This window comes from Notolepis coatsorum (genome assembly GCF_963971535.1).
Source record: "Notolepis coatsorum genome assembly, chromosome: 3".
NCBI classification, from domain to species: Eukaryota; Metazoa; Chordata; class Actinopteri; order Aulopiformes; family Paralepididae; genus Notolepis; species Notolepis coatsorum.
In genome coordinates this window covers 108,468,765-108,493,782 of record NC_140167.1, presented here as the reverse complement: position 1 = coordinate 108,493,782, position 25,018 = coordinate 108,468,765, and the positions used below count along the sequence as shown (strand labels likewise).

Genomic DNA, 25,018 nt, shown 5'->3' with positions numbered 1-25,018 from the left:
ACAACAAGCTTAACACATCAGCGATCTTGTTGTGACACTAAACTCTCCACTCGGTGGTAAATTGGGTTGATGTCGGTTTTGTTTCATCAATAAATGAGGCAGAATACACAGTGAATCCATCCTTTTTTGTTTATTGCACTTGGTGCTGTTGCAAACGAATCCTGAATGAAATGCATCCTTAGCGAGGCAGTAAAGATGGCGGCTTTCTGCTTTTGTGCAGACGCTGTGCAGGAGGCTCCAACGAGTGACGCGTCTCTCTTCTGACCAATCAGTGGTCTGCAGTGTTTCACATGACTTTTCTGGTACCACTTCTACCCAATAGGGTCGCTTGGAACCGAGTAGGGTATATCTGCAGAGCCGCAAGCCCAACGTCTGGGCGCTACTTTATTATTATTATAAAAAACAGCGGTGATGCGGTATTCAGCTTAACTCTGCGGTGGGCGTGATGCAACAGCGATACCGCGGTAATGCGGTTATCGCGGCAGCTCTATGTACATGTGTAAGTATTCTCTCATCCTATAATTTTTTTTTATAAATAGATAAATACAATTTTATTTACCAACCCCCTATCCCATACCTTCCCATTGTATTTACAGACACCCATGCATTATGCAAAGACACCATTATGTTTCTCAATAACAGAGACAGTTTAGCTACACTTCATTCCTCCTCTGTGTCATTTGACGATGAAACCCCAGTAGATCGCTGCATTGCCCCAATTGGATTTTTCCAGGGGGTGGGTTGGCTTACATAATGCAAAATCCCCCATTCTCTGTTATATCCTGCCAAGTCGTTGCAGAGTAGAGCTTTCTCTTTCTCGAACAGAGCAGCTGCCAGCTCATGCAGAATATGCAATGTGTCATGAAGCCAATAGCGAGCCACATTTAGGGTTTGCAAACATAGAAAGTGTTCCCAAGGTGGTTGAACCCACCTGTCATTTAAAATGCCATTTAAAATTACGACAGTTTGACTTTGTGCATTCATTTGAATATATTTTTCACGTTCCAAATTGCAGTGCAAAATACAACCCTGGTCATTTTAAATAACAGCCTGTTTCAGTTGACGAGTACAACCATGTATTCTGTAGCAAAATCCCATTCAACTGAGAAGCTTCTGAGTTCTCTGCATATTCACTTACGTTCTATACATGGGGACTGTATATGGGGTGTGTGTGGGGCCAGAGAGAGAGAGAGAGAGAGAGAGAGAGAGAGAGAGAGAGAGAGAGAGAGAGAGAGAGAGAGTTGGGAGGAAAGGGAGACTTATTTTTAAGACGTTTAATTTTGGTAGGGTTACAAAAGTCAAAACTTGTGTTTTTCATCATCCCGCTCTCTCTCCCCTCCCACCCCTCTCTCTCCCCTGCCGCTCCTCTCTCTCCCCTCCCGCCCCTCTCTCTCTCTCTCTCTCTCTCTCTCTCTCTCTCTCTCTCTCTCTCTCTCTCTCTCTCTCTCTCTCTCTCTCACCTTGTCTCACTCCCCAGTACCGGAGGGCCGTCAGCCCCTCAGCGTTGCCCGACAGTCTCGCGACAGAGTCTCGGTGAGTGCCTGCCAACCTGGTCGTAAACAATGATAGCGTTTTAGGAATGCGCAATTGTCTGAGGACCTGTCCAATGTGTTCAGTTACCTTGACCTAGTCTCCAGAATGTCCCCTAGACTAGAGAGTCTCTCCCCCAAAAGACGCATGCGCGGTTTGGAGACAGAGGCAGAGTTTTGCCTACGAGATGTTGAGGAGGAAAAGAAAGGGGACTAGTTGTCCAGCGTCACTGCAGGGACCCAGGCTCTGCATCACAAAACACATGCAGAGTCACTGTATTAATCCGTGTATGACTAACACCTATATTTAGTATGTTAAAGATTACTACCTATGTTAGAGGTAGTATATGCTGTGAGAACTGTCAAGACATGTGGCAACACAAGACAACAATATGTTTTTAATTGCCTTAATCGGTAGACAAAGTTGAATGTAACATTTTCTTCTTTTTTTTTATAAGTTAATAAGTCATTTGACATGCTAAATATCTGATTTACATTGTATCTGTGGGATATTTGTAGATATCCTGATGAAGAATGTGCTCAGTCAACCGAGGCTTGGATAATAACAAAGGTTTATTAACCAAACAGATAGATTACATAGAGAGAATGGCTGAGGGCTTCCCCCCAGGTGATCAGCTGAAATGACCAGGTAAGAAGCCCTGGATAGATCTCAAGAGGAGATCTATATAGGTAACAGGGGGGGTGTGTGGTCCCATTTGATAGGTCAGATGGGGGGGAGGGGGTACAGGTTTGGGGGACACAGGGGAGGGGGGTGTCTTATTCCACAGAGAGGGGGGGGGGCACAGGTAAAGGGGACATTTACATGAGGACATATTATACCACAATATATTATACCACAATACTCACTTTTCTTTCTTATAATGTGGGTGAGATTAATGTATAATATACCAGGATTGTTTGGAACAGGTAAAAGTGGGGACCGATGTAATCCATCGGTTATCAGATAATGAATAAAATAGAAAATAATTAAAATAATGAAAATGTTGGCCAATGTGTTCTGTTGGTTGGCCTAATAATTTAAACTAGTATTATTTATATACATGATTCATGACATGATCGACTGGAATAATGAAAATGTTGGCCAATGTGTTCTGTTGGTTGGCCTAATAGTTTAAACTAGTATTATTTATATACATGATTCATGACATGATCGACTGGACTGCGGTCTGTGTTATTTTGATATCAGAGATGTGGGAATAGATATCACCCTTTTCTTTTATTAATCGCTCAAAATACCTATATCAATGAGTGGTCCTCAACTCTGATATCAAACAACAATTAACATAATCATTAGAAGCTATAGCTGTGCAAATATCTTGGCATACCTTCAGTCGTTCATGTCGTGACTCAGGGGAGCTAATGTGATAGTTGTGCATACAGGCATCGTAATAAACCAATTAAATACATGCACTGTCTCTGTGTGGTCAGAGTGCACAGGGTGAAAAAAACAAAATTGTGTGCATAATTATTAGGAATAGGATTTACACATAAGGCTAATGTGTACAAAAACATTTTAACAACCGTTAACCTGGTGGTTAATAAAACTAACATGATTGATTATGGGAAACTGTTCAAAAATATATATATGCATCTTGATGAAATTACTTAGGATTCAGTTGTATTTAACCTGAGTTTGAGTGTCACTTTCATCTGTGATTGTCTCAGTTTTGTTGGTCTTTACTTAGAATCAGGCCATTTTCTCCATTTCTTCTCTATAAATGAGGAGATAAAACGTTTTATGCATCGCTTCTGTATGTAATTCTAGTGCATATACTATCAATGGTTCACCATACAGGTGCAAAACAACGTTACATGTCCTCTTCTATGAGAGAATAAAACAACTGATTCTTTCTTGTCTGACAATACAATTTTGTAACCTAAGTAATTCAAATGTGATGTAATACAGTAACACAGTAAGATTTAAATAAATACATAATAATGTGGACAATGTGGCGTTCAGAAGTCTCTTGGTCCACAGGTCTCTGATGTGTCTCTTCTTGACGATGCAGTCGGGAATATTCACTGGTCGCCGTTCATTCCCTGTCAAGGGTCACCTGTAGCAGTCAACTATAGTGGCCTTGCAGACTCTTTTCCTGGAGCCTGCGTTGTTCTCCATCACCACCACACATCCGCCACTGTGCTCACGCTTGGCCCCCATCAGGCCCAGAGACATGGCGGTAGGGTGGTCTTGAACGTGCTGTGTGGTGGTTGGTCCCCCGCTCCCCGTCATCGCGGTACCAGAGGGGCGAGGGTTTGCTGGTGTAGTGGCCTGTCTGTAGGACGCTCTCTCTCACATGGATGACAATCTTGTCATGGGAATCCACCTTGATGGTCAGGGCTTTGGTTCCCTTTTGCAGATGGTCTGCCGCGGGTCGCTGGGGTGAGGCTGCATGTCGTCCTTTCTGTCTCTGCTCCCCTTCCTTTGGGGACGTCTGTGTTGTGTGGGCTGGTGGTTCTCCCACGGTTGTTGTCGTCGCCCTGGTTGTGTCCGCAGCTCCTTGGCGGCGTCCCTGGTGGTAGTATGCTGTCGTGGGTCGCTCAGGTCGCTGGGTTGTGTTCCTCCTTGCCTGGTCGCGCCGTCGTTCGTGGTTCAGGTCACGCGTCGTCTCACTCGTCCTGTCCTCTCACCAATTCATGATCTGAGGATGATGAAAACTGCCTTAGAAAACCTCCTCACATAAATGATTCAACGCCTTTCTGCTAAAGAGGAAAATCATTTTGGGATTAATTCAATTCATTGTAAATAAAATCATTTAATTGAAAATAGGAAATGCAAGCCAATTGCATTAGCAGTGATTCCTTATGTTAAGAAGGTCACATTCACTGCAATCTTATCAGATCTTGTATCTAACTAGATCTTACAGCATTAGGCTTTAAATAAAATTTGTAAATGAATGGCCAAAGTCTTGAATCAGATAAAATAGTCTGTGATGTTAAATTGAAGTTGATCTTACCTCAGGATGCGTTGGGTGTGCCTCAGGATACTTACCTCGCCACGACTTCTCTGGCGTTATTCACGTCTCAGTGTGGCTCGTCATAATTTAGCATGGGGAAAAAACATAAAATCTAGGTAGCCAGTTAATTTTGCATGAAAAACAATAATTCGTTTTGTCATCTAACCCTAACTAACCTTACTGTCATGCATTTGTCCTAATAAACTAACCTACACTGTAGCACTCAACACTTTGATGACCATTGTTACTCAGCTGATAGAGGTGTGCCCTGCCTGATGTCCTGTCGTACAGAACCTGTGAGTTGCTTTGGATAAAAGTGTCAGCTAAATGATCAATGTTGTTGATATCTTGTATATTTAGATAATTGTGCTGCAATTTTGGTGGTTGATAATTTTGCAGTCATGGAAAGTACTTGAAATTGCAAGGAGTTAGTGGTTAAGCAGAGAATAGAAGGAGGGGATAGTATGTTAAATTGTTTTCATCATTGATCTTTCATCTCAGGCACTTCTACTTTGTTTGGTGTTATTCAGACATCATATCTCTAATTTGTGTGCCTTCTTGAAAAGAGAGAGATGAAAACAACTGGTTAGTTATTCTGTTAGTATGGGAAATATGGTAGCCTTTCATAACTGCAAATTCATCACCTGTGTCTAATTCATGTTAATTAAATGGCTCTCTGTTGCCATCCACCGCCAGGTGAGTCCACCAAGTCTGTGGTCACGAGTGCAGGCATTTGCATTGCTTTGTCTCTCAAGTGCCCACTCTGAAGAAATTTACATGTGGGTGTTTGGATGCAGATCCGTTCCAAATGGCCAATCGATTGTCTCTCAGCTCCACACGACCTTCGGCTGAGTCTCGTGGTAACAAAGAGAAAATCTGCATCTAAAGCGATACTTCCTACTATACTAAGTGGAGATACTAAGTTGAGTCTCTATAGGTGTGGTCAGACTGGCTATTTGCATTGTCTTTCAACTCCACATCGTCCTCAGCTGGTTTGAGTGAGTGTTTTAAACACTGCTTTGCAATTCAATCCAGAGGCAAATCCGTCTGCCTCTCCTGATTGTCTGCCTGCTTCCTGCAAACACAAAAATATGTTAGTGACGCTTTGACTGTCTGGGTTGTGTTGATTAGAATCCTATTTAAAACTATAGCTTCTGCATCTCGCCTCAGAGCCTGACTGAAAATAAAAACACATGTTAATTTTCCACTTCTAAGACCATTTGAGTGGGTTCTTTGTTGATTGTCTGTGAGCTTAACAAAAACATCAGCTAGTTTTCATCCATCCCATCCTAGGATGTAATGATATATTGTTATCATTTATCACTCATATCGCATATGTACACAAGCATCATAAGAATGTGGAACCACACATTTTGAATCATGTTTAAAAATGTCTTACAATGGAAAGGGCTAGTTATCTTTCATTGGTTCTTTAGATAAACACATTAACTCAAGTGAATATAACCTAAACATCTTACTTTTAAACATGATCTATGTTGTTTGTGCCCAAGTTTTCAACATTAAAAGCTTATAAAGCCTAATCTAACGCTGTTTATGTGGACTACAATTCCTGTACTGCCATATACTGGAAACCGGGAGTGTTTGTTTAACTCTCCGTATTGGTCAGTATGGCCGGTACGCCCACAGATGTATTATAATTCTGAAACAGACATTGTAATTAGCTTTATGTGACTTATAATGTGTAAATTAAAGCAACATAAACACTCAAGTGATCTGAGATAGTTGTAATTTGCTGTAACTGAGATGATAGTTGTGTATGTACAGTTTCTACGTCAAATGACTCCCTTTTCTTGACTCCTTTTGTATCACAAACAGTACTGAATTTGCAAATCTGGTATGTCATAAATGTATAGATGTAGCAGTACTGACTATCTGTATGTCATGTATGTCCTAATATGTCATGATGAATTGAAAATGGGGGACCCTGATGTAAACAAGACAAAAGTCTTTCTCTGGTCTGCATCCCCTTAACAATTTGTGTGTATTGAGCTGTACTGTATTGTACCCATTCTGCAATCTGTTACTAAAGTTTTCAATCAATCAATCAAAGCATCTATATTTATGATTTTCATACTCACCGGGGAAGGCTGTTGTGTTGACGTTGTATATTATAATCGAATAGTGGTTCCAGAGGCTGTAGCACGTTACGTGTCGTCAATGCAATGTTCGGCTCGTTTCTCCGGTGGTCTGGGATAATGCAACCCGCATCTCGCCACCGCAACTCAACATTTTCCAATAGCAGCGCGCACATACATATACAAATAAAACATATACTACAAGTGGATTTCACGCACCTTCGGCCTTGGGCACATTAAACTTTACGTTTGCCTATGGATAGTTTAATATAAAATCATAACTTAACGGCGCGCATAGCGTGACGTCATCGCTCCATGCGACGTTCGTGCGTTCTCATTCGCCTCGGAAATAACGCTTTGCAATTCATACAGTATTTTTCCCACGAGCTCTCAATAGCCTGGAATTCCTATACTAGCGCTTTGTTACCGAATGAACGCGCCTGTGCATATGTGAAAACGTAAACAAACTGAAACGATAAAACTATACTTCCTCAAATGGTCGTTCCCGTGGGCCGGTTTTGTTGATTCCGGAAATTACTATCCTAGTTTGTCACGTGAACTGCACTTCAATGTTATTCTCTATATAACGGTACTAGTCTCTCAATGCTCGGCGCACGCAAATACAAACGAGACTTTAAACAGACAAAACAACAATAATACATATAAGTTAATGTGCGTGTATATCTGACTGTATTGGACCGCTGTACGTTTAGTCGGCCAGCATCTGCTGCGACAAGGCATTTATCCCTTGATATATAACTACACATCGTTATTAAAGTCATAATGACCGAACCTGACTTCGAAATTTACCAGCGATATATTAGATTATATATACTGTAGCTGAGGGGTACAATTCCCTGACTGTATTGTTAGATATGATATTTAATACCACTACCTCATGTACTTTAACTTCTGGCCACCCAGTACAAGATATAAGTATGATGAACACTTTCCCACCTGATGAAACGAACCAACACAAATGGACCAAATCGAATATTTAATACAGCAAAGGGTGTATACAACATTCACTTAATTACATTTATGATTTGAAATGTTGAGTATGCACTTTTATGGCAAATGAGTATTCGTAGGTAAATCAACATTGAATGTCCAATCTCTGGTTGCGCAGGGAGTAAGTATACAACCTGGAATATTTAGGAAACGATAGCGATAGTACTTAAATGATTATAGCTGGATACACTAAAAGGGGGGGGGGGGTCCCGCTGGTTGTAAGACAGTAGGAGGGGGGGGTTAGAGAAGCCGCTGGCGGTATCCCATCTGGCCGACGGTGTCTTGGGAGAATCCAAAGTCTTAGACCCAGTGCCCACAGAACCTCGGGCCGCAGACGAATACAGCTGGACCCTCTGTGGAACGGTATCTGCCGGTCCACAACGGAGAGACGTGGTGCGACCTCACGTGTAGAGCGCCGCCTCACCTGTAGTCCTCTCCGGGGGGTAATTCCAACACTCGACAGTGTTGGCCTTTATCCATGGAATAACCAAAGCACACAAAGCATAATCCAAGAGCCGTGGAAGGCTCGCCGTCGTCGGGTAGAGTAATCCAATATCCAGGTCCAGTCGCTCTTGTCGCTCTTGACCCGCTCCAGTCGCTCTTGACCCGGAGCTCCTCAGATGCAATCACCACTAGGGGTCTGACCAGCCTGGATAAGCGTCCAGATAACGTCAGGAACGATGGGGGTACTGATAACTGTAGAACTCGAACCGAACGATGCACCATACATAAATAGACTATTATTAGCTTAATAGAATACGTCCAACTCGACGGTATGGTGAGTTCACGTTGGATTAACGTGGCTAGATGCGCTCCTGCGAGGGCTGCGCAGAGCTCTAGACGTGGGATAGATTGTTGCTTACGTGGGGCTATCCTTGAGCGGGCCAGTATGAAAGCAGTGTGTATCTCTCCTCCCATCTCTTGGGCACGCAAATAAGCAACCGATCCGTAGGCTACTTCGGAGGCATCGCTGAAGACGTGTAGCTCAATCTCGCATGTCTCTGGCCTCACTGTGGATGGGAAGTAGCTGCGGCGTATATTGACACCTGGGAGTGAGCGGAGTTCCGTCTCCCACTCTCTCCATGTTGAGGCAAGGTGTGCAGGTATTGGGTCGTCCCAGCCCTGGTCCTTGTCCCATAGTGCTCGTACAATCATCTTTGTTACGTGTCCCGCTGTGATTAGCTTCTCAATCTCAGCTCGGTACACACTCTGTTGAGCGGGGTCTTTGGCTAGGCGCCGCTCTGTGTTCAGTAGATAGCGCTCCGTGGCGTCTTTCTTTGCGTGAAAGGGGGGCATTCCCTCTCGCCTCAGGAGTGGAGTTGCGTATCTCATCACTCCGCCGACTGTGACTCTCTTTGTCCCCTGCTCGAGTAGGTGGATGGCGTAAATGTCTTCTTTAGAGCGAATGTCTTTCTTTTCGTTCTTAAAGGGCATTGTCTCTAGGGTCCATAGCCTCTCGACATGCTGCAGGAGAGTGGTGTCTTCTTCTGTCGTTCTGGAGTGGAAGCAGCTAGTGGCTGCGGTTCGGTTGAGAGATTTAGCGAGGGGGCCTTGCAATGTCCATCCTAGGCGGGTCTCGACTGCGGCAGGACAGCCCCGGGGACCTGTATGGACCCGGTCAATCGGGACTATGAGTTCTGCATGGTCGGAGCCTATCAACAGGGTCGGGGTAGCGCCGTCTATGAGCGGGATAGGTAATTGGCGCAGGTGCACATATTTATCCATCAACTTGGTGACAGGGTAGGTGTACTGCGAGAGTCCTATTTCTTGGCTGGTGAAAGCATTTGTGATCTTGTGCCGTCGCTCTGGCTGCCCGTTGGCTGCGATAGTGAAGGAGACATTCTCGCCCTTTATCATCTTTAAATCTCTTCTTATTGTCCGAATCGTCATTTCGTTCTTGCTCCCCCGCAGTCCCAGTTGAGTCGCAGCGGAGGCGAGCAGAAGGGTCTTCTCTGACCCGTCATCAAGGACGGCGTAAGTGTCCATGACTTTATCCTGGTAGCTCAATGTCACACGGACTACCTTTAAGAGCACTTGAGCTCCGTTGCTGCTGGCGGGGTCAATGTACATGACACTTGCCTTGGTGCCGCTCCGTGGTGCAGGTATAGGCCGTCTTCCGTTACTATCGTGTAGTATATCTAGATGGGCTCCATCGCACCGGCTGCACCTTTTCTTTAGGCGGCATTCGGCTGCCATGTGGGGCCGCGCACATCGATAACAGCGCCGGTTGGACTTTATCCATTGGCTCACTTCTTCTGCATTCATCTTTGTGAATGAGTCACATTGTGACAGCCAGTGTTCTTTCTCACAGTAGGGACACGCTATCTTCCACTTCTCCTTTCTCGAGGGGGTGCTGTGACTCTTACTGCTCGGTACTGACTCTGATTGGTGCATGACAGTCACCGATCTTCTTCCATCACTTATTCTCCTGGGTCCCTCTCTGGAGCTTGGCGTGCTCCGCCCGAAGGTGTCCAGTCGTAAGCTGCTGACCTCTCTCGCCAAGAAGTCGGCCAGATCAAGGAGGGATGGCTCGGGGCCGTCGGGATCTCGGTAGTCCCTCTGCCGCCGAAAGCGCTCCTGTCTTGCGGGTGGCAGCTTCTCCAAAATCCTCTCAACGTTAGAGTTGGCGTACAGCTCATGCCTGCCCTTCTCCCGTTGAGCTCCCAGCATCCCCACCAGGGACTGCACTTTGATTGACAGGTCGTCTAGTGAGCGATTGTCTGTGGCTGGGGGTAGGCGGTCAATATGCCTTATCTCCTGGATTACGTAATCCCATATACGTCCATATCTTTGATCCAGCGCTGCAAGGGCCGCTGTGTATGGGGTCGAGGAGGTAGCATAGGCCAGCGCTATATTGTGCGCTCGCGGTACTTTCAGGTGCTTCAATAATATTGCATACCTGTGGCGTTCATCAGCGACATCCACCATCATTGTCTCTAAGCACATCCGGAGCTCCGTGTACTGTGCTCGACTCTCATAGGCGAAGTCTGGGAATGACGGCGTGGCGTTGTATGACGCTGTGGATGGCTGATACATCGGCGAGCGTTGGGGGAGAGACCTCCTGGGCGAGTCCCCTCTTGCGCCTCGCTGTGGGCTGGTACTGGCAGGGTACCATGGCCCGCTGGTCCAGGTACTGTTCCTCGGGGCTAGTCGTGCGTCGTGCTCACCCGTAAATAGAGTCAGGGGTCTGTAGCGCAGCGCCGCGGGGGTATAGCCTGGACTGTATGGGACCTCCTGGTCCGGTGGAGTACTGTGCTGTCGTCGGGCTTGGTTCTCCTCTTCTCCCTCTTCTTCTTCTATCAAATCTTCCAGATTTTGTAATCGTTTATTTAGCTTCTCCGCAGTGTAGGCCGCTCCTTCCTTGTAGCTGGGTCTCGCTTGGACCGGTATGGGAAGGGGGTCTGCGGGGGGTCTAGACTCGGTCTGTTGGTCAAGTTCAGGGTCGCTTGCTCGTTGCGGTGACGCTGCTCTTGACTGCTGTCTCGACGAGTTCCTTGAGCCCCTGGCGGAGGGAGAGGGAGTTGTCCTTTTGATCAGCTGCTCTATTAGTTGCGCTTGTAGTCTGTCGCGCTCTGCGTCTCTTTGGGCACCGGCAGCGGCGCGCTGGGCGTCGGCCCGGTCTCTTGCCATATTCTCTTCCATCTGGAAGCGTCTCATCTCCAGACTTGTGCGCTGTTCTTCGCTCCGTTGCTGTGCTTGGAGGTGTTCGCGCTCGCTGGTCGCCTGGGCTTGGAGACGTTCGCGCTCGCTAAGCGTCTGTGCTTGGAGCCGATCGCGTTCGGTAGAGGCTGTCAGGCTGGCGAGGAACGCCTGTTGTAGTATCCTCTCCGCTTCGCTGGGGGAAGGCGGTAGTGGAGGTGAGCCGCTCCTGCGTGAACCGCTCCTGGGGGTACTCGTTGGGGAGTCCTGGAGCTCTAGTTCCTCGGCGCTCTCCTCTTCTTCTTCCGTGCAGAGTTCTCTCTCTGTAGGGTTGTCTTCCTCCCGGGGCGTGTTGGGGACTACTTCTTGGGTAGTGGCGGGGGGTAAAGGCATGTCAATTCCCTCCTGGTCCCCACCGTGGGCTTGGTCAGTTACATTAGGACCTACTAGAGCCTCTGTGGTCGGGGAAACCTGGTCGTTAAGGTCAGACATAATTTTACTTTCTACTTTTACCACGTTTACCGTTTGTCGAAGGCTAGGTAGTTGACTGACAGTGTAAGCCTCTAAGTACTGAGGTGTCTGTCGTCTGCGCCGCGGGCGTTCTAGGTTAGGAGGATCGTTTCGTGGAGTGTTCATCATAGTCGAGGAGGTAGCATAGGCCAGCGCTATATTGTGCGCTCGCGGTACTTTCAGGTGCTTCAATAATATTGCATACCTGTGGCGTTCATCAGCGACATCCACCATCATTGTCTCTAAGCACATCCGGAGCTCCGTGTACTGTGCTCGACTCTCATAGGCGAAGTCTGGGAATGACGGCGTGGCGTTGTATGACGCTGTGGATGGCTGATACATCAGCGAGCGTTGGGGGAGAGACCTCCTGGGCGAGTCCCCTCTTGCGCCTCGCTGTGGGCTGGTACTGGCAGGGTACCATGGCCCGCTGGTCCAGGTACTGTTCCTCGGGGCTGGTCGTGCGTCGTGCTCACCCGTAAATAGAGTCGGGGGTCTGTAGCGCAGCGCCGCGGGGGTATAGCCTGGACTGTATGGGACCTCCTGGTCCGGTGGAGTACTGTGCTGTCGTCGGGCTTGGTTCTCCTCTTCTCCCTCTTCTTCTTCTATCAAATCTTCCAGATTTTGTAATCGTTTATTTAGCTTCTCCGCAGTGTAGGCCGCTCCTTCCTTGTAGCTGGGTCTCGCTTGGACCGGTATGGGAAGGGGGTCTGCGGGGGGTCTAGACTCGGTCTGTTGGTCAAGTTCAGGGTCGCTTGCTCGTTGCGGTGACGCTGCTCTTGACTGCTGTCTCGACGAGTTCCTTGAGCCCCTGGCGGAGGGAGAGGGAGTTGTCCTTTTGATCAGCTGCTCTATTAGTTGCGCTTGTAGTCTGTCGCGCTCTGCGTCTCTTTGGGCACCGGCAGCGGCGCGCTGGGCGTCGGCCCGGTCTCTTGCCATATTCTCTTCCATCTGGAAGCGTCTCATCTCCAGACTTGTGCGCTGTTCTTCGCTCCGTTGCTGTGCTTGGAGGTGTTCGCGCTCGCTGGTCGCCTGGGCTTGGAGACGTTCGCGCTCGCTAAGCGTCTGTGCTTGGAGCCGATCGCGTTCGGTAGAGGCTGTCAGGCTGGCGAGGAACGCCTGTTGTAGTATCCTCTCCGCTTCGCTGGGGGAAGGCGGTAGTGGAGGTGAGCCGCTCCTGCGTGAACCGCTCCTGGGGGTACTCGTTGGGGAGTCCTGGAGCTCTAGTTCCTCGGCGCTCTCCTCTTCTTCTTCCGTGCAGAGTTCTCTCTCTGTAGGGTTGTCTTCCTCCCGGGGCGTGTCGGGGACTACTTCTTGGGTAGTGGCGGGGGGTAAAGGCATGTCAATTCCCTCCTGGTCCCCACCGTGGGCTTGGTCAGTTACATTAGGACCTACTAGAGCCTCTGTGGTCGGGGAAACCTGGTCGTTAAGGTCAGACATAATTTTACTTTCTACTTTTACCACGTTTACCGTTTGTCGAAGGCTAGGTAGTTGACTGGCAGTGTAAGCCTCTAAGTACTGAGGTGTCTGTCGTCTGCGCCGCGGGCGTTCTAGGTTAGGAGGATCGTTTCGTGGAGTGTTCATCATAGGCCATTTCGATATTAATAACACTATATTAATATTACACTAGTTACCCTCCGGCTCGAAGGACCAATTGTAGCTGAGGGGTACAATTCCCTGACTGTATTGTTAGATATGATATTTAATACCACTACCTCATGTACTTTAACTTCTGGCTACCCAGTACAAGATATAAGTATGATGAACACTTTCCCACCTGATGAAACGAACCAACACAAATGGACCAAATCGAATATTTAATACAGCAAAGGGTGTATACAACATTCACTTAATTACATTTATGATTTGAAATGTTGAGTATGCACTTTTATGGCAAATGAGTATTCGTAGGTAAATCAACATTGAATGTCCAATCTCTGGTTGCGCAGGGAGTAAGTATACAACCTGGAATATTTAGGAAACGATAGCGATAGTACTTAAATGATTATAGCTGGATACACTAAAAGGGGGGGGGTTCCCGCTGGTTGTAAGACAGTAGGAGGGGGGGGTTAGAGAAGCCGCTGGCGGTATCCCATCTGGCCGACGGTGTCTTGGGAGAATCCAAAGTCTTAGACCCAGTGCCCACAGAACCTCGGGCCGCAGACGAATACAGCTGGACCCTCTGTGGAACGGTATCTGCCGGTCCACAACGGAGAGACGTGGTGCGACCTCACGTGTAGAGCGCCGCCTCACCTGTAGTCCTCTCCGGGGGGTAATTCCAACACTCGACAGTGTTGGCCTTTATCCATGGAATAACCAAAGCACACAAAGCATAATCCAAGAGCCGTGGAAGGCTCGCCGTCGTCGGGTAGAGTAATCCAATATACAGGTCCAGTCGCTCTTGACCCGGAGCTCCTCGGATGCAATCACCACTAGGGGTCTGACCAGCCTGGATAAGCGTCCAGATAACGTCAGGAACGATGGGGGTACTGATAACTGTAGAACTCGAACCGAACGATGCACCATACATAAATAGACTATTATTAGCTTAATAGAATACGTCCAACTCGACGGTATGGTGCCAAACTATGACCATTCAACTATTAATCTACACGATATCTCAATGCCTATTCTGGGCCAAGTAGGCCCTACTACACCGCACGTGCTTCGTGGGGAGGCTTTTGCGTCTGTCACTCTGTTGGAGGGTAAAGAACTGGACTAAAAGAAAGTTCTACTTTACGAGCGCCATATATATATGCGCTATGAACAAATAGTACCACACGTATTTCGCCCGGCATATTACTGCGCGGAACCGGGGGTTGCCTCGACATGTTAGGCGGCACGATTGAACTTGGACCTAGGGGTATGGCAACCTGGCGCCAGGTTCTCGTCCAATGGTAGAATGAAACTATTATGGGCTGTTTAGTAGAAACGGGGATATTCAATGCATATTGTACAAGGAATATACAGGGGATATCAAACGATATACAAATACAATTAAATATATATATATAAATAAATATACATATTCGGTTTAATCTGATCCTTCACAACATATACCTTTTAATCATACTCTCGGTCCCTGGACCCGCGACTAATGTCCCGTTAACCCTTAGAAGTCTAACCTAAATAGCTCCTCCTCCTGAGAATTTCCCCCTTTTTTTTTGTTACATAATATAAAATTACAGATTCATACCTTCAAAATAAGCCATCAATTGTCAAATTTGAGACGATAGTTTTCAATCAATGTCCTATCAAACATTCTGGTAAAATCCTAACACCTTTTCAGTATAGGACTTTGAACTAGATCCAAGTTCATTCAGCTATCTGATGAGAGAACTACACTCCCAGAATTCAATGTGATCATTGTCACTAGCACCATTTCACACCTGAGCAAAGGCCCAGTCATTCCTTTGTTATTCCAGTGAATGGACCCAGCAGGAGGCCTAGCCTGTGTGTGTTTCTGTGTGTGTGTGTCTGTGTCTGTGTCTGTATCTACAGTACTGTACCATATCAAAAAAAAATAAGCAAACTAGACTAGATGTAAATGTAATGTGTAAATGTGTAAATGTAAATGTGTGTGTGTGTCTGTCTAATGATTTTGAATAGACTAAGCCTAGCTAGTAGCTAATGTTAGATTTCTGAGAAAGTAAACTATCATCTAACAAAATAACACAATAGCTATGCTAAGAACTGTATTACATCGGTTTAAAAAGTATTATAATGATAAAACAATTGCTAGCACTATTATATTGCTATAGCATCGCAATAGCTTGAATTTCTTCACCTCCTGGGGTAAAAAAAGATAGTGAGAAGGCTTTTGATAAAACTGAACTCTTTTACATGATGCATTTAGCGAATGAGACAGTATTAGTTATTTTGTTAAGCTTGTTGATACATTACATTACAATATTTTACATTTCGTTCCATAATAGCAAAGCTGTAGTCTGATTTACCATCTAAATGTGTTTACTTAAGTGTACATATTATATGAATATTCAAATGATATATATTTTGAAAACACACACACACACACACACACACACACACACACACACACACACACACACACACACACACACACACACACACACACACACACATACACACCTTAAATGTCAGGCACATGGACAGTGGACTATGAGGTGTAATGCACAGTGAGCCTTTAGATATGTTGTGGTCTTTATAGCTGGATCAGGACTGAGCAGCCAGAATGGATGGCTTTTCCATGAAAACCCAGCCGATTCTCTTACAGAAGGTAGGCTGCCTTGATGGAAACAGACATGTGGGTTGTTAGAAACTGCACTGGGCCAAATGGGCATCAGGATCTACCAGATTATTAACACTTGTGACTAAATAGCTCCTCCTCCTGAGAATTTCCCCCTTTTTTTTGTTACATAATATAAAATTACAGATTCATACCTTCAAAATAAGCCATCAATTGTCAAATTTGAGACGATAGTTTTCAATCAATGTCCTATCAAACATTCTGGTACAGTCATTACAAATTTGCCATAGAAACTGTGCATTGGGGGAGGTTGGGTAGGTGGGGTGGGGCTGTACATTGGAGGTGGGGGGGTTGGGTAGGGGGGGGGGGACACTGTACATTGGAGTACTGACATACATTTGACATGGAAACTGTACATTGGAGGAGGTTGGGTAGGTGGGGTGGGGTTGGGTGGGGCTGTACATTGGAATAGCCATGCTTGGTCTTTATTGTACAACTGGGTTAGGACATTTGTAGGGGCCAGTTTTGAATTGCAGTCTCCCGTAGGTGTTCTTTGAGAGTGTTTTTGAAGGTGGGTAGTGATTTACATTCCTTTACAGCTTTGGGTAGGGCGTTCCACATTGTTGTGGCATAATTGCGAAACGTGTTTAGTCCCTTGTTTGAGCCGAATCTGGGTTTTACATGATTTGTGATTTACATGACTCAGACCGGGAGTAGTCTCAGAGAGGGAGATACAGAGGAGAGATGGAGGGAGAGAGAGGGAGATAGGGAGATATAGATAGAGAGAGGGAGAGAGAGAGGGAGAGAGATATATATAGGTTAGAAAGCAACCTGGGTTCTCAGACAGACAGACAGACAGACAGACAGACAGACAGACAGACAGACAGACAGAGAGAGAGAGAGAGAGAGAGAGAGAGAGAGAGAGAGAGAGAGAGAGAGAGAGAGAGAGAGAGAGAGAGAGAGAGAGAGAGAGGCGACGTCATCTTTCCTTCACAAAGCGCATCGAACGCTGTCAACTAAAGCACCGTGTTTACTACAGCGCGCGGGTGACCAAAACACCAAACGCGTCACACAGTAGCCAGAACCTGGGTTCTCAGACAGAGAGAGAGAGAGAGAGAAAGCTCCCGTCTGGTAGAGATTTGGGCTCTACTGAGCCTACCTTTCTAGTTGAAACGTTGCAATTTTTACATCATGCGTAAGCTGTCAACTAGCGAGATGCGTTGTACTTGTTACAGAGCTGGTTACAGAGCTGGTCCACACTGCTATTATGAAATGACCCGAAATGTATGTAATTTTGTCAACTAAAGCGGTCCGTGTTTAATAATAATAATAATAATGACTTGGATTTATATAGCGCGACAGCGCGGATGAGCAAACTCGTCACACAGCAGCCAGTGATCATTCATACCTCGTATACACAGACGCACTCTGCCATACAGTAGTTAATGTTAAATAAAGCCCATTTGAATTGAGAGAGAGCGAGATTGTGTGTATGTGTATGTAAGCTTTTTTTTTTTTTATCTGAGAGAATGTCCGCGAATGTCCTCAGACTCCTCACGCAGGAGAGGAGAAACGACTGCAAAAAGTCGAGTCCCGTGGATATTATTGCAACAGATAATTCATACATTATTATGTTTAGAATTTGGATGGGGGGGTAGGCTCTGATACCAGTCTCACGCCTCTGCGGGGGTGTAAGTGTAACACCTATTCACAGCGCACACGCCGCTATTGTGTGTGTGCGCGCGTCCATGTATGTGCGTTTCGTGACGCGATTGTAGTTCTTATCGCAAATGGAGATTATTACAATCATGCCATCTAGCAAGAATTAAACGTATTTACAATTCGTATTAGGTTTAGCAAGTTGGGGGACGTATACCTTACATGTCAAAGCACTAGAAATGGCAATTTTTCTATTTTTATCGATTTCTGAAAAGATGTCCTTTTTGAGCATTTAAGAGGGATTCTAATTTCTTTTGTTGTCCGCCGACGGGTTCCAAGCTCCAGTGTGACCCCTAAGGGTTAAATGTACATTCACGTACTACTGAGGCATCGCAGGTCATCTTCCCGCTATCTGTATAATCATTTGGTTATTTCAATCCAAATACATCGTTTTCAGGAATGGAAGAGATTGTGGGCTTAGTTTGAGGTTGAAACAATGAATATTTTGACGCTACTCTGGTAATTAATAGGTTCCAATAGAGTAGCGTTTTCCAAGGATATCACATCATAATAAGCCCACGTTTCTTGCCTTGTTGTCTATATTTTAGCCTGCATCAGCTAGACTTGGGTTAGCAAACCAACAACCTTATTTTGTGCCCTAACTTTCGGTTTGGCAACAGCTCAAATCCGGGAATAGCACAGACAACCCATCCTCTCAGAACATCTGTCCAGATAAGGACCCAGGTACACGCGTTTCCCCGGTACGATTCTCAATACAGATCAGATATATTAATGCACATTATTCTTACTCAGCCATGATCTCAATATTTGACAACATTCTGTAATGTTCACCTGGCACAGAGAAAAGCGGGAAGGTTTTAATTCCTTGCCATACAATTTTGGTCGACCATCCTATTATACTCACTTTTCTCTGTATAGTTGAAACAATACAGCACGCCGGTAGGACGCAAGAGTCCGTCACAAGTTCGTAGACGCCAATTGTGGGATATTTGTAGATATCCTGATGAAGAATGTGCTCAGTCAACCGAGGCTTGGATAATAACAAAGGTTTATTAACCAAACAGATAGATTACATAGAGAGAATGGCTGAGGGCTTCCCCCCAGGTGATCAGCTGAAATGACCAGGTAAGAAGCCCTGGATAGATCTCAAGAGGAGATCTATATAGGTAACAGGGGGGGGGGGGGGGTCCCATTTGATAGGTCAGATGGGGGGGAGGGGGTACAGGTTTGGGGGACACAGGGGAGGGGGGTGTCTTATTCCACAGAGAGGGGGGGGGCACAGGTAAAGGGGACATTTACATGAGGACATATTATACCACAATATATTATACCACATATCAAAACACATTACATTTCAACTTGTTCTGAATCCAACGGTACCAAGCATTCTTTTTTATCTAACTCTATGTAGGCTTTTAGACACAGTAAACTTAAAAACAAATAAACCTTGTCTAGCAAGTAAGGTGTGGAAAATATGTGAAATATAAATGTTTTATTTTGTCTTTACATTTACATTTAGTAATTTAGCTGACGCTTTTATCCAAAGCCACTTACAAGTTCTGTACAACAAGTCAGCAGGAATGGTACAATTCTGGCAGCTAAGGGTAAGTAACATTGTTCGTCAAACAGTGTTGAACTTGGGTGCTACAGTATTGAGTGCATAGTAGTATAGACATATTGGCATAGTAGGTAGTAATATAGGCAAGGTCAATTTCTTAGTTAGCAAAGTGCATGATGCAAGTAAAAGACGAAGGTTAGTATTTTATTTTTCTTCATTTCAGATATTGATTGAAGAAGTGTGTTTTTAGTCAATGGCGGAACATTGGGTAGGTTTCAGCAGTCCTGACTGTGGTGGGAAGTTCATTCCACCATTGTGGAGCGAGGACCGAGAATAGCCAGCTTCGCTTTGATGACCCTGCCGGAGCTTGGGTACGAGTGGGTCTGAGTTGGTCAGAAGATGTAGAGCATAGGGGTCTTGAGGGTGTGTAGTTAGAAGATACAGAGCGGAGGGGTCTTGAGGGTGTGTAGTTAGAGACCATTGACCGGAGGTAGGATGGAGCCGCTCCCTTTGCTGCACGGAATGCCAGGTCAAGGGCAATGGGAAGCCAGTGCAGCTCTCTAAGAAGTGGGGTAACATGGGCTGACTACTACATACTAAATATAGTGGTTAATCATTAATAGATGAAACCCATAGACAACCCATACAAAACCATACAAACATGGATGTCTCATAAAAAAAAAAAAAAACTGAACCCCACCGTCATAGTCAACTATCGTCCTGTCTCTCTTCTCTCCTTCCTTTCTAAAACACTTGAACGTGCTGTATCCAACCAACTTACTGCTTATCTCTTACAGAATGACCTCCTAGACCCTAATCAGTCTGGCTTCCAGACTGGCCACTCCACAGAAACGGCCCACATTGCGGCCCTCATCACTTAGCAAAAGCGAAAGGCCTCTCCTCTGTCATGATTCTCCTAGATCTATCTGCAGCTTTCGACACAGTCAACCATCAGATCCTCCTCACGGCCCTCGCAGGAATGGGAGTGGCTGGCTCTGCGCTGACATGGCTGACATCATACCTCAATGACCGGTCCTACCAAGTGTCATGGAGAGGGACCCTGTCGGCCACCCGCCCCCTGCGGACGGGTGTCCCCCAGGGCTCGGTCCTAGGACCCCTTCTCTTCTCCCTCTACACTAAATCAATGGGTAACATTATCACGTCTCATGGCTTCTCGTATCATTGTTATGCCGATGATACTCAACTCTTCCTCTCCTTCCCTCCCACGTCTCTGAGCGGATCTCGGCCTGTCTGTCCGACATCTACCCCTGGATGACGACCAACCACCTCAAACTGAACCTAAGCAAAACAGAATTGCTCCACCTGCCGACCAAATCCTCCCCCCTGACCGACCTTTCCATCACATTCGAGAATGCAGCTGTGACCGTGTCCCCAACCGCCAAGAACCTTGGTGTTGTCCTCGACGACCAGTTGAACTTCTCTGCTCACATCGCAGCGACAACCAGAACCTGCTGATTCCTCCTGAGCAACGTCAGAAGGATCCGCCCCTTCCTGACAAAAGAAGCCACCCAACTCCTCATCCAATCAACAGTCATCTCCCGCCTTGACTACTGCAACGCACTGCTTGCTGGCCTCCCGGCCACTGCCACCAAGCCTCTTCAACTCATTCACAACACAGCGGCCCGCCTGATCTCAAACCTAGCAAAGTCGGCCCATGTCACCCCACTTCTTAGGGACCTGCACTGGCTCCCCATTGCTGCACGAATCCGCTTTAAGGCCCTCGACCTAACATACCATGCGGCAAAGGGAACCACTCCCGCCTACCTCCGGTCAATGGTCTCTAACTACACACCCTCAAGACCCCTACGCTCTGCATCTTCTGGCTGCCTCAGACCTACTCCTATCCAAGCTCCGGGAGGGTCATCAAAGAGAAGTCACCTATTCTCGCCCCACAATGGTGGAATGAACTACCCACCCCAGTTAGGACAGCCGAAACCCATCCATTCTTTCGCCGTCGACTAAAGACGCACTTCTTCAACCATTATCTGACATTTTTAAAAATAATCAAAAAATAAATATATATATAGCCTATAGGCCTATATTAAAAAATGTATCGAACCCTAACTAACCTTACTGTCATGCACTTGTCCTAACCTACACTGTAGCACGCAACACTTTGATGCACATTGTTACTCAGCTGATAGAGTTGTACCCTTCCTGATGACTTGTCGTACAGAACTTGTAAGTCGCTTTGGATAAAAGCGTCAGCTAAATGACTAAATGTAAATGTAATGTAATGTCAACTGATCTGTGCTTTAACGGCTTAACATGCTGATCAACACTAAGGAAATCACAGGAAATCACACACCAGTACAGTGTCTTCACTTGTTTCACTGTCAGGGAACAGTAAGCAATGGTATGATTACCTTCAGGGACTGCTTAGTTACATCACACAAGATGATCTGTCAGCATGCCTTCACGTTCACAGTATGAAGCACAAGCTTGTATTTGATACCGCTTTCATATGTATGGTTTTACTTTAACACAAGCAACTTTTCTTTTTTTAAACCCTTCCTGATTTGACTGGAAGAAATTCTAGTAGAAATTATTAGCATTTTTCTTTTGCTGTGGAATGCTAGTGGAAGTCAGTCAGTTCTGTTAGTTTAGCATGTATATGAAATATCACATATAGCCAGGGGTGTAAAAAGTACCCAGAAATTATACTTAAGTGAAAGTATGGGTACCGTCTCAAAATCTGACTCAAGTAAAAGTATCTGGCTAAAAACACACTTGAGTAAAAGTAAAAAATTCCTACTTTTAAATGTACTTAAGTACTAAAAAGTAAAAGTAATTTTTTTTAAAGGGATACACCAGGGGTCTCCAACTCATACCATCATGGGCCAAGTTTTCATTTTAACTATACATTGCATCAGGTGAGTTAGTTGAAGAGGTGAGCCAATTAGTGAAATCATCAGCTGGTGTTTAGGCAAGGCTGGAATGAAACCAAGCATACACTCTGCCCACAATGGAATGTGTTCTGCGATAGACAATGCTGAAATGAAAGAACAGAGGACACTTTTTTTGCATTACAATTATTTAATGCACTTCTCCATTGAAGGTAAACTAACATGGACGGCATTCACATCACAGCATGAATAATATCACAATATTAAAAACAGAATGGTGTATCCTGAATAATATCACAATATTAACCACAGCATACAGGATTATGCTGAATAATATCACAATATTAAAGGCAGAATACTGGAGTACCCTGAATAATATCACAATATTAAAGAGAGAATACTGGATTATCCTGAATAATATCACAATATTAAAGACAGAATACTGGAGTACCCTGAATAATATCACAATATTAAAGAGAGAATACTGGATTATCCTGAATAATATCACAATATTAAAGACAGAATACTGGAGTACCCTGAATAATATCACAATATTAACCACAGCATAATGCAGATCTGACTGTCTATTATTCTGATAGCAATTGTTTAATCAAAGATCCCCGCTTTCTAGTGTTGCACAAGGACCAATCAGCATGGGTATGGGCGGGTTCATTTTCCATTGATGGGGATTTGATTGGCTGTTTACCTGTGGTCGCAGGATTAATACCGTTAATGTTAGTTCGGCCAGATAAACAATTAAAATATACTAATTAAAATGGTTGGACCTGTGAGATTTGTACTTTGTACTTTGTAGGTCTGCATTTTAAATGTAAGGAGTAAAAAGTATGTTTTTTTCTTCTCTGAAATGTATATAAATATACAAACCTAATAATACTCAAGTAAAGTACAAATCCCCCAAAACAGTACTTAAGTATTGTAACAAAGTACAATTACTCAAGTACTTTACATAGCACCTTCCAAACAACATTTTACATCACTGTTAACTACTATATAAAAGGGGGGAGGGGGAATACTTTTGAGACATGCTAATGGAGGCCCATTCACTTCCACTAGCATTTCTAATAAATGGCAACAAGTTCTACTTGCAATATCTCAGAAATCAAAATACCAGAGCCAGTGCTTTTTTTGGATGGATTGAAACAACTCCCAGTTTGTGACAAATCAGACAGGCTTCTTATACCTGTACATGGTGAACTTTTCCCTTTAAATGTTGGTAAATATATATTTTTACAACAAATACTTCTCTTTTACAGTGAACAATGAACCAAATAAATAGTCAACACCATACACATACAGTGTATCCAACTGAATGTAAATCGAGCATTAGTAGAATAATAAATACATAGTAATAAGTGCTTTTCCTCTGTGGATTCAAGTATCCGTCCTGCGGGTGGGACCTGATGACACTCGTTGCCATGGAGCGTGTCCTCGTTGCTATGGAGCGTGTCCTCGTTGCCATGGAGCGTGTCCTCGTTGCTATGGAGCGTGTCCTCGTTGCTATGGAGCGTGTCCTCGTTGCCATGGAGCGTGTCCTCGTTGCTATGGAGCGTGTCCTCGTTGCCATGGAGCGTGTCCTTGTTGCTATGGAGCGTGTCCTTGTTGCTATGGAGCGTGTCCTCGTTGCCATGGAGCGTGTCCTCGTTGCCATGGAGCGTGTCCTCGTTGCTATGGAGCGTGTCCTCGTTGCTATGGAGCGTGTCCTCGTTGCTATGGAGCGTGTCCTCGTTGCCATGGAGCGTGTCCTCGTTGCCATGGAGCGTGTCCTCGTTGCTATGGAGCGTGTCCTCGTTGCTATGGAGCGTGTCCTCGTTGCCATGGAGCGTGTCCTCGTTGCCATGGAGCGTGTCCTCGTTGCCATGGAGCGTGTCCTCGTTGCCATGGAGCGTGTCCTCGTTGCCATGGAGCGTGTCCTTGTTGCTATGGAGCGTGTCCTCGTTGCTATGGAGCGTGTCCTCGTTGCCATGGAGCGTGTCCTCGTTGCCATGGAGCGTGTCCTTGTTGCTATGGAGCGTGTCCTCGTTGCCATGGAGCGTGTCCTCGTTGCTATGGAGCGTGTCCTCGTTGCTATGGAGCGTGTCCTCGTTGCCATGGAGCGTGTCCTTGTTGCTATGGAGCGTGTCCTCGTTGCCATGGAGCGTGTCCTCGTTGCCATGGAGCGTGTCCTCGTTGCCATGGAGCGTGTCCTCGTTGCTATGGAGCGTGTCCTCGTTGCTATGGAGCGTGTCCTCGTTGCCATGGAGCGTGTCCTCGTTGCCATGGAGCGTGTCCTCGTTGCTATGGAGCGTGTCCTCGTTGCCATGGAGCGTGTCCTCGTTGCCATGGAGCGTGTCCTCGTTGCTATGGAGCGTGTCCTCGTTGCTATGGAGCGTGTCCTCGTTCCCATGGAGCGTGTCCTCGTTGCTATGGAGCGTGTCGTTGGCTTCATGACACATCAGTGAGGGGATGCGTGGGTGGCGGCAGTTGAATGAAATTATGTTTAAAAAATAAACGTCCTTGTGTCGTCAGAGGAAATCGTCTCAAGATATATGTATAGACAGTACAATAGACAGTATATATTATGTGCTTTTTTCATGATTCTGTATCTACTCATTTAGCTAGGCTTAAGATAGATGTTGGATACCTCTATTCTGTAACTGATGGGGGGGGGGTGTTTGAGGGAGTCCTTGACATTGTCCAGAATATCATGTCCTGAATCGGCACTAACAAAGTAGCCCAACATCTACTACAAAGTGAAAACGTGAAGTGGTCAGATAAAACCAAAGCAGCACTAGGCAGGTGACTCGAGCGACCAGTGGTTCAGTGGTCTTCTGGCCAGCAGTGGCTTGTCACGAGAGACAGCCGGGTCCCCGTGGTTTCATTTACTTCCGGTTCCGTGTTTACCACAGCTCAGAGTGTGTACGAGAATGC

At 45.7% G+C, this 25,018-nt stretch overlaps 1 protein-coding gene across 1 annotated transcript in view; it reads left to right on the top strand.

The window, feature by feature from the left end:
• Nucleotides 1-25,018, top strand: part of map2 (microtubule-associated protein 2) — a gene marked incomplete at both ends in the record, with an annotated part of 117,919 nt that overhangs the window by 42,867 nt on the left and 50,034 nt on the right. The window contains one exon of the mRNA XM_084311336.1: nucleotides 1,478-1,533. Coding sequence (XP_084167462.1) covers nucleotides 1,478-1,533 — 56 coding nt within the window. The remainder of the gene's footprint in view (nucleotides 1-1,477; nucleotides 1,534-25,018) is intronic.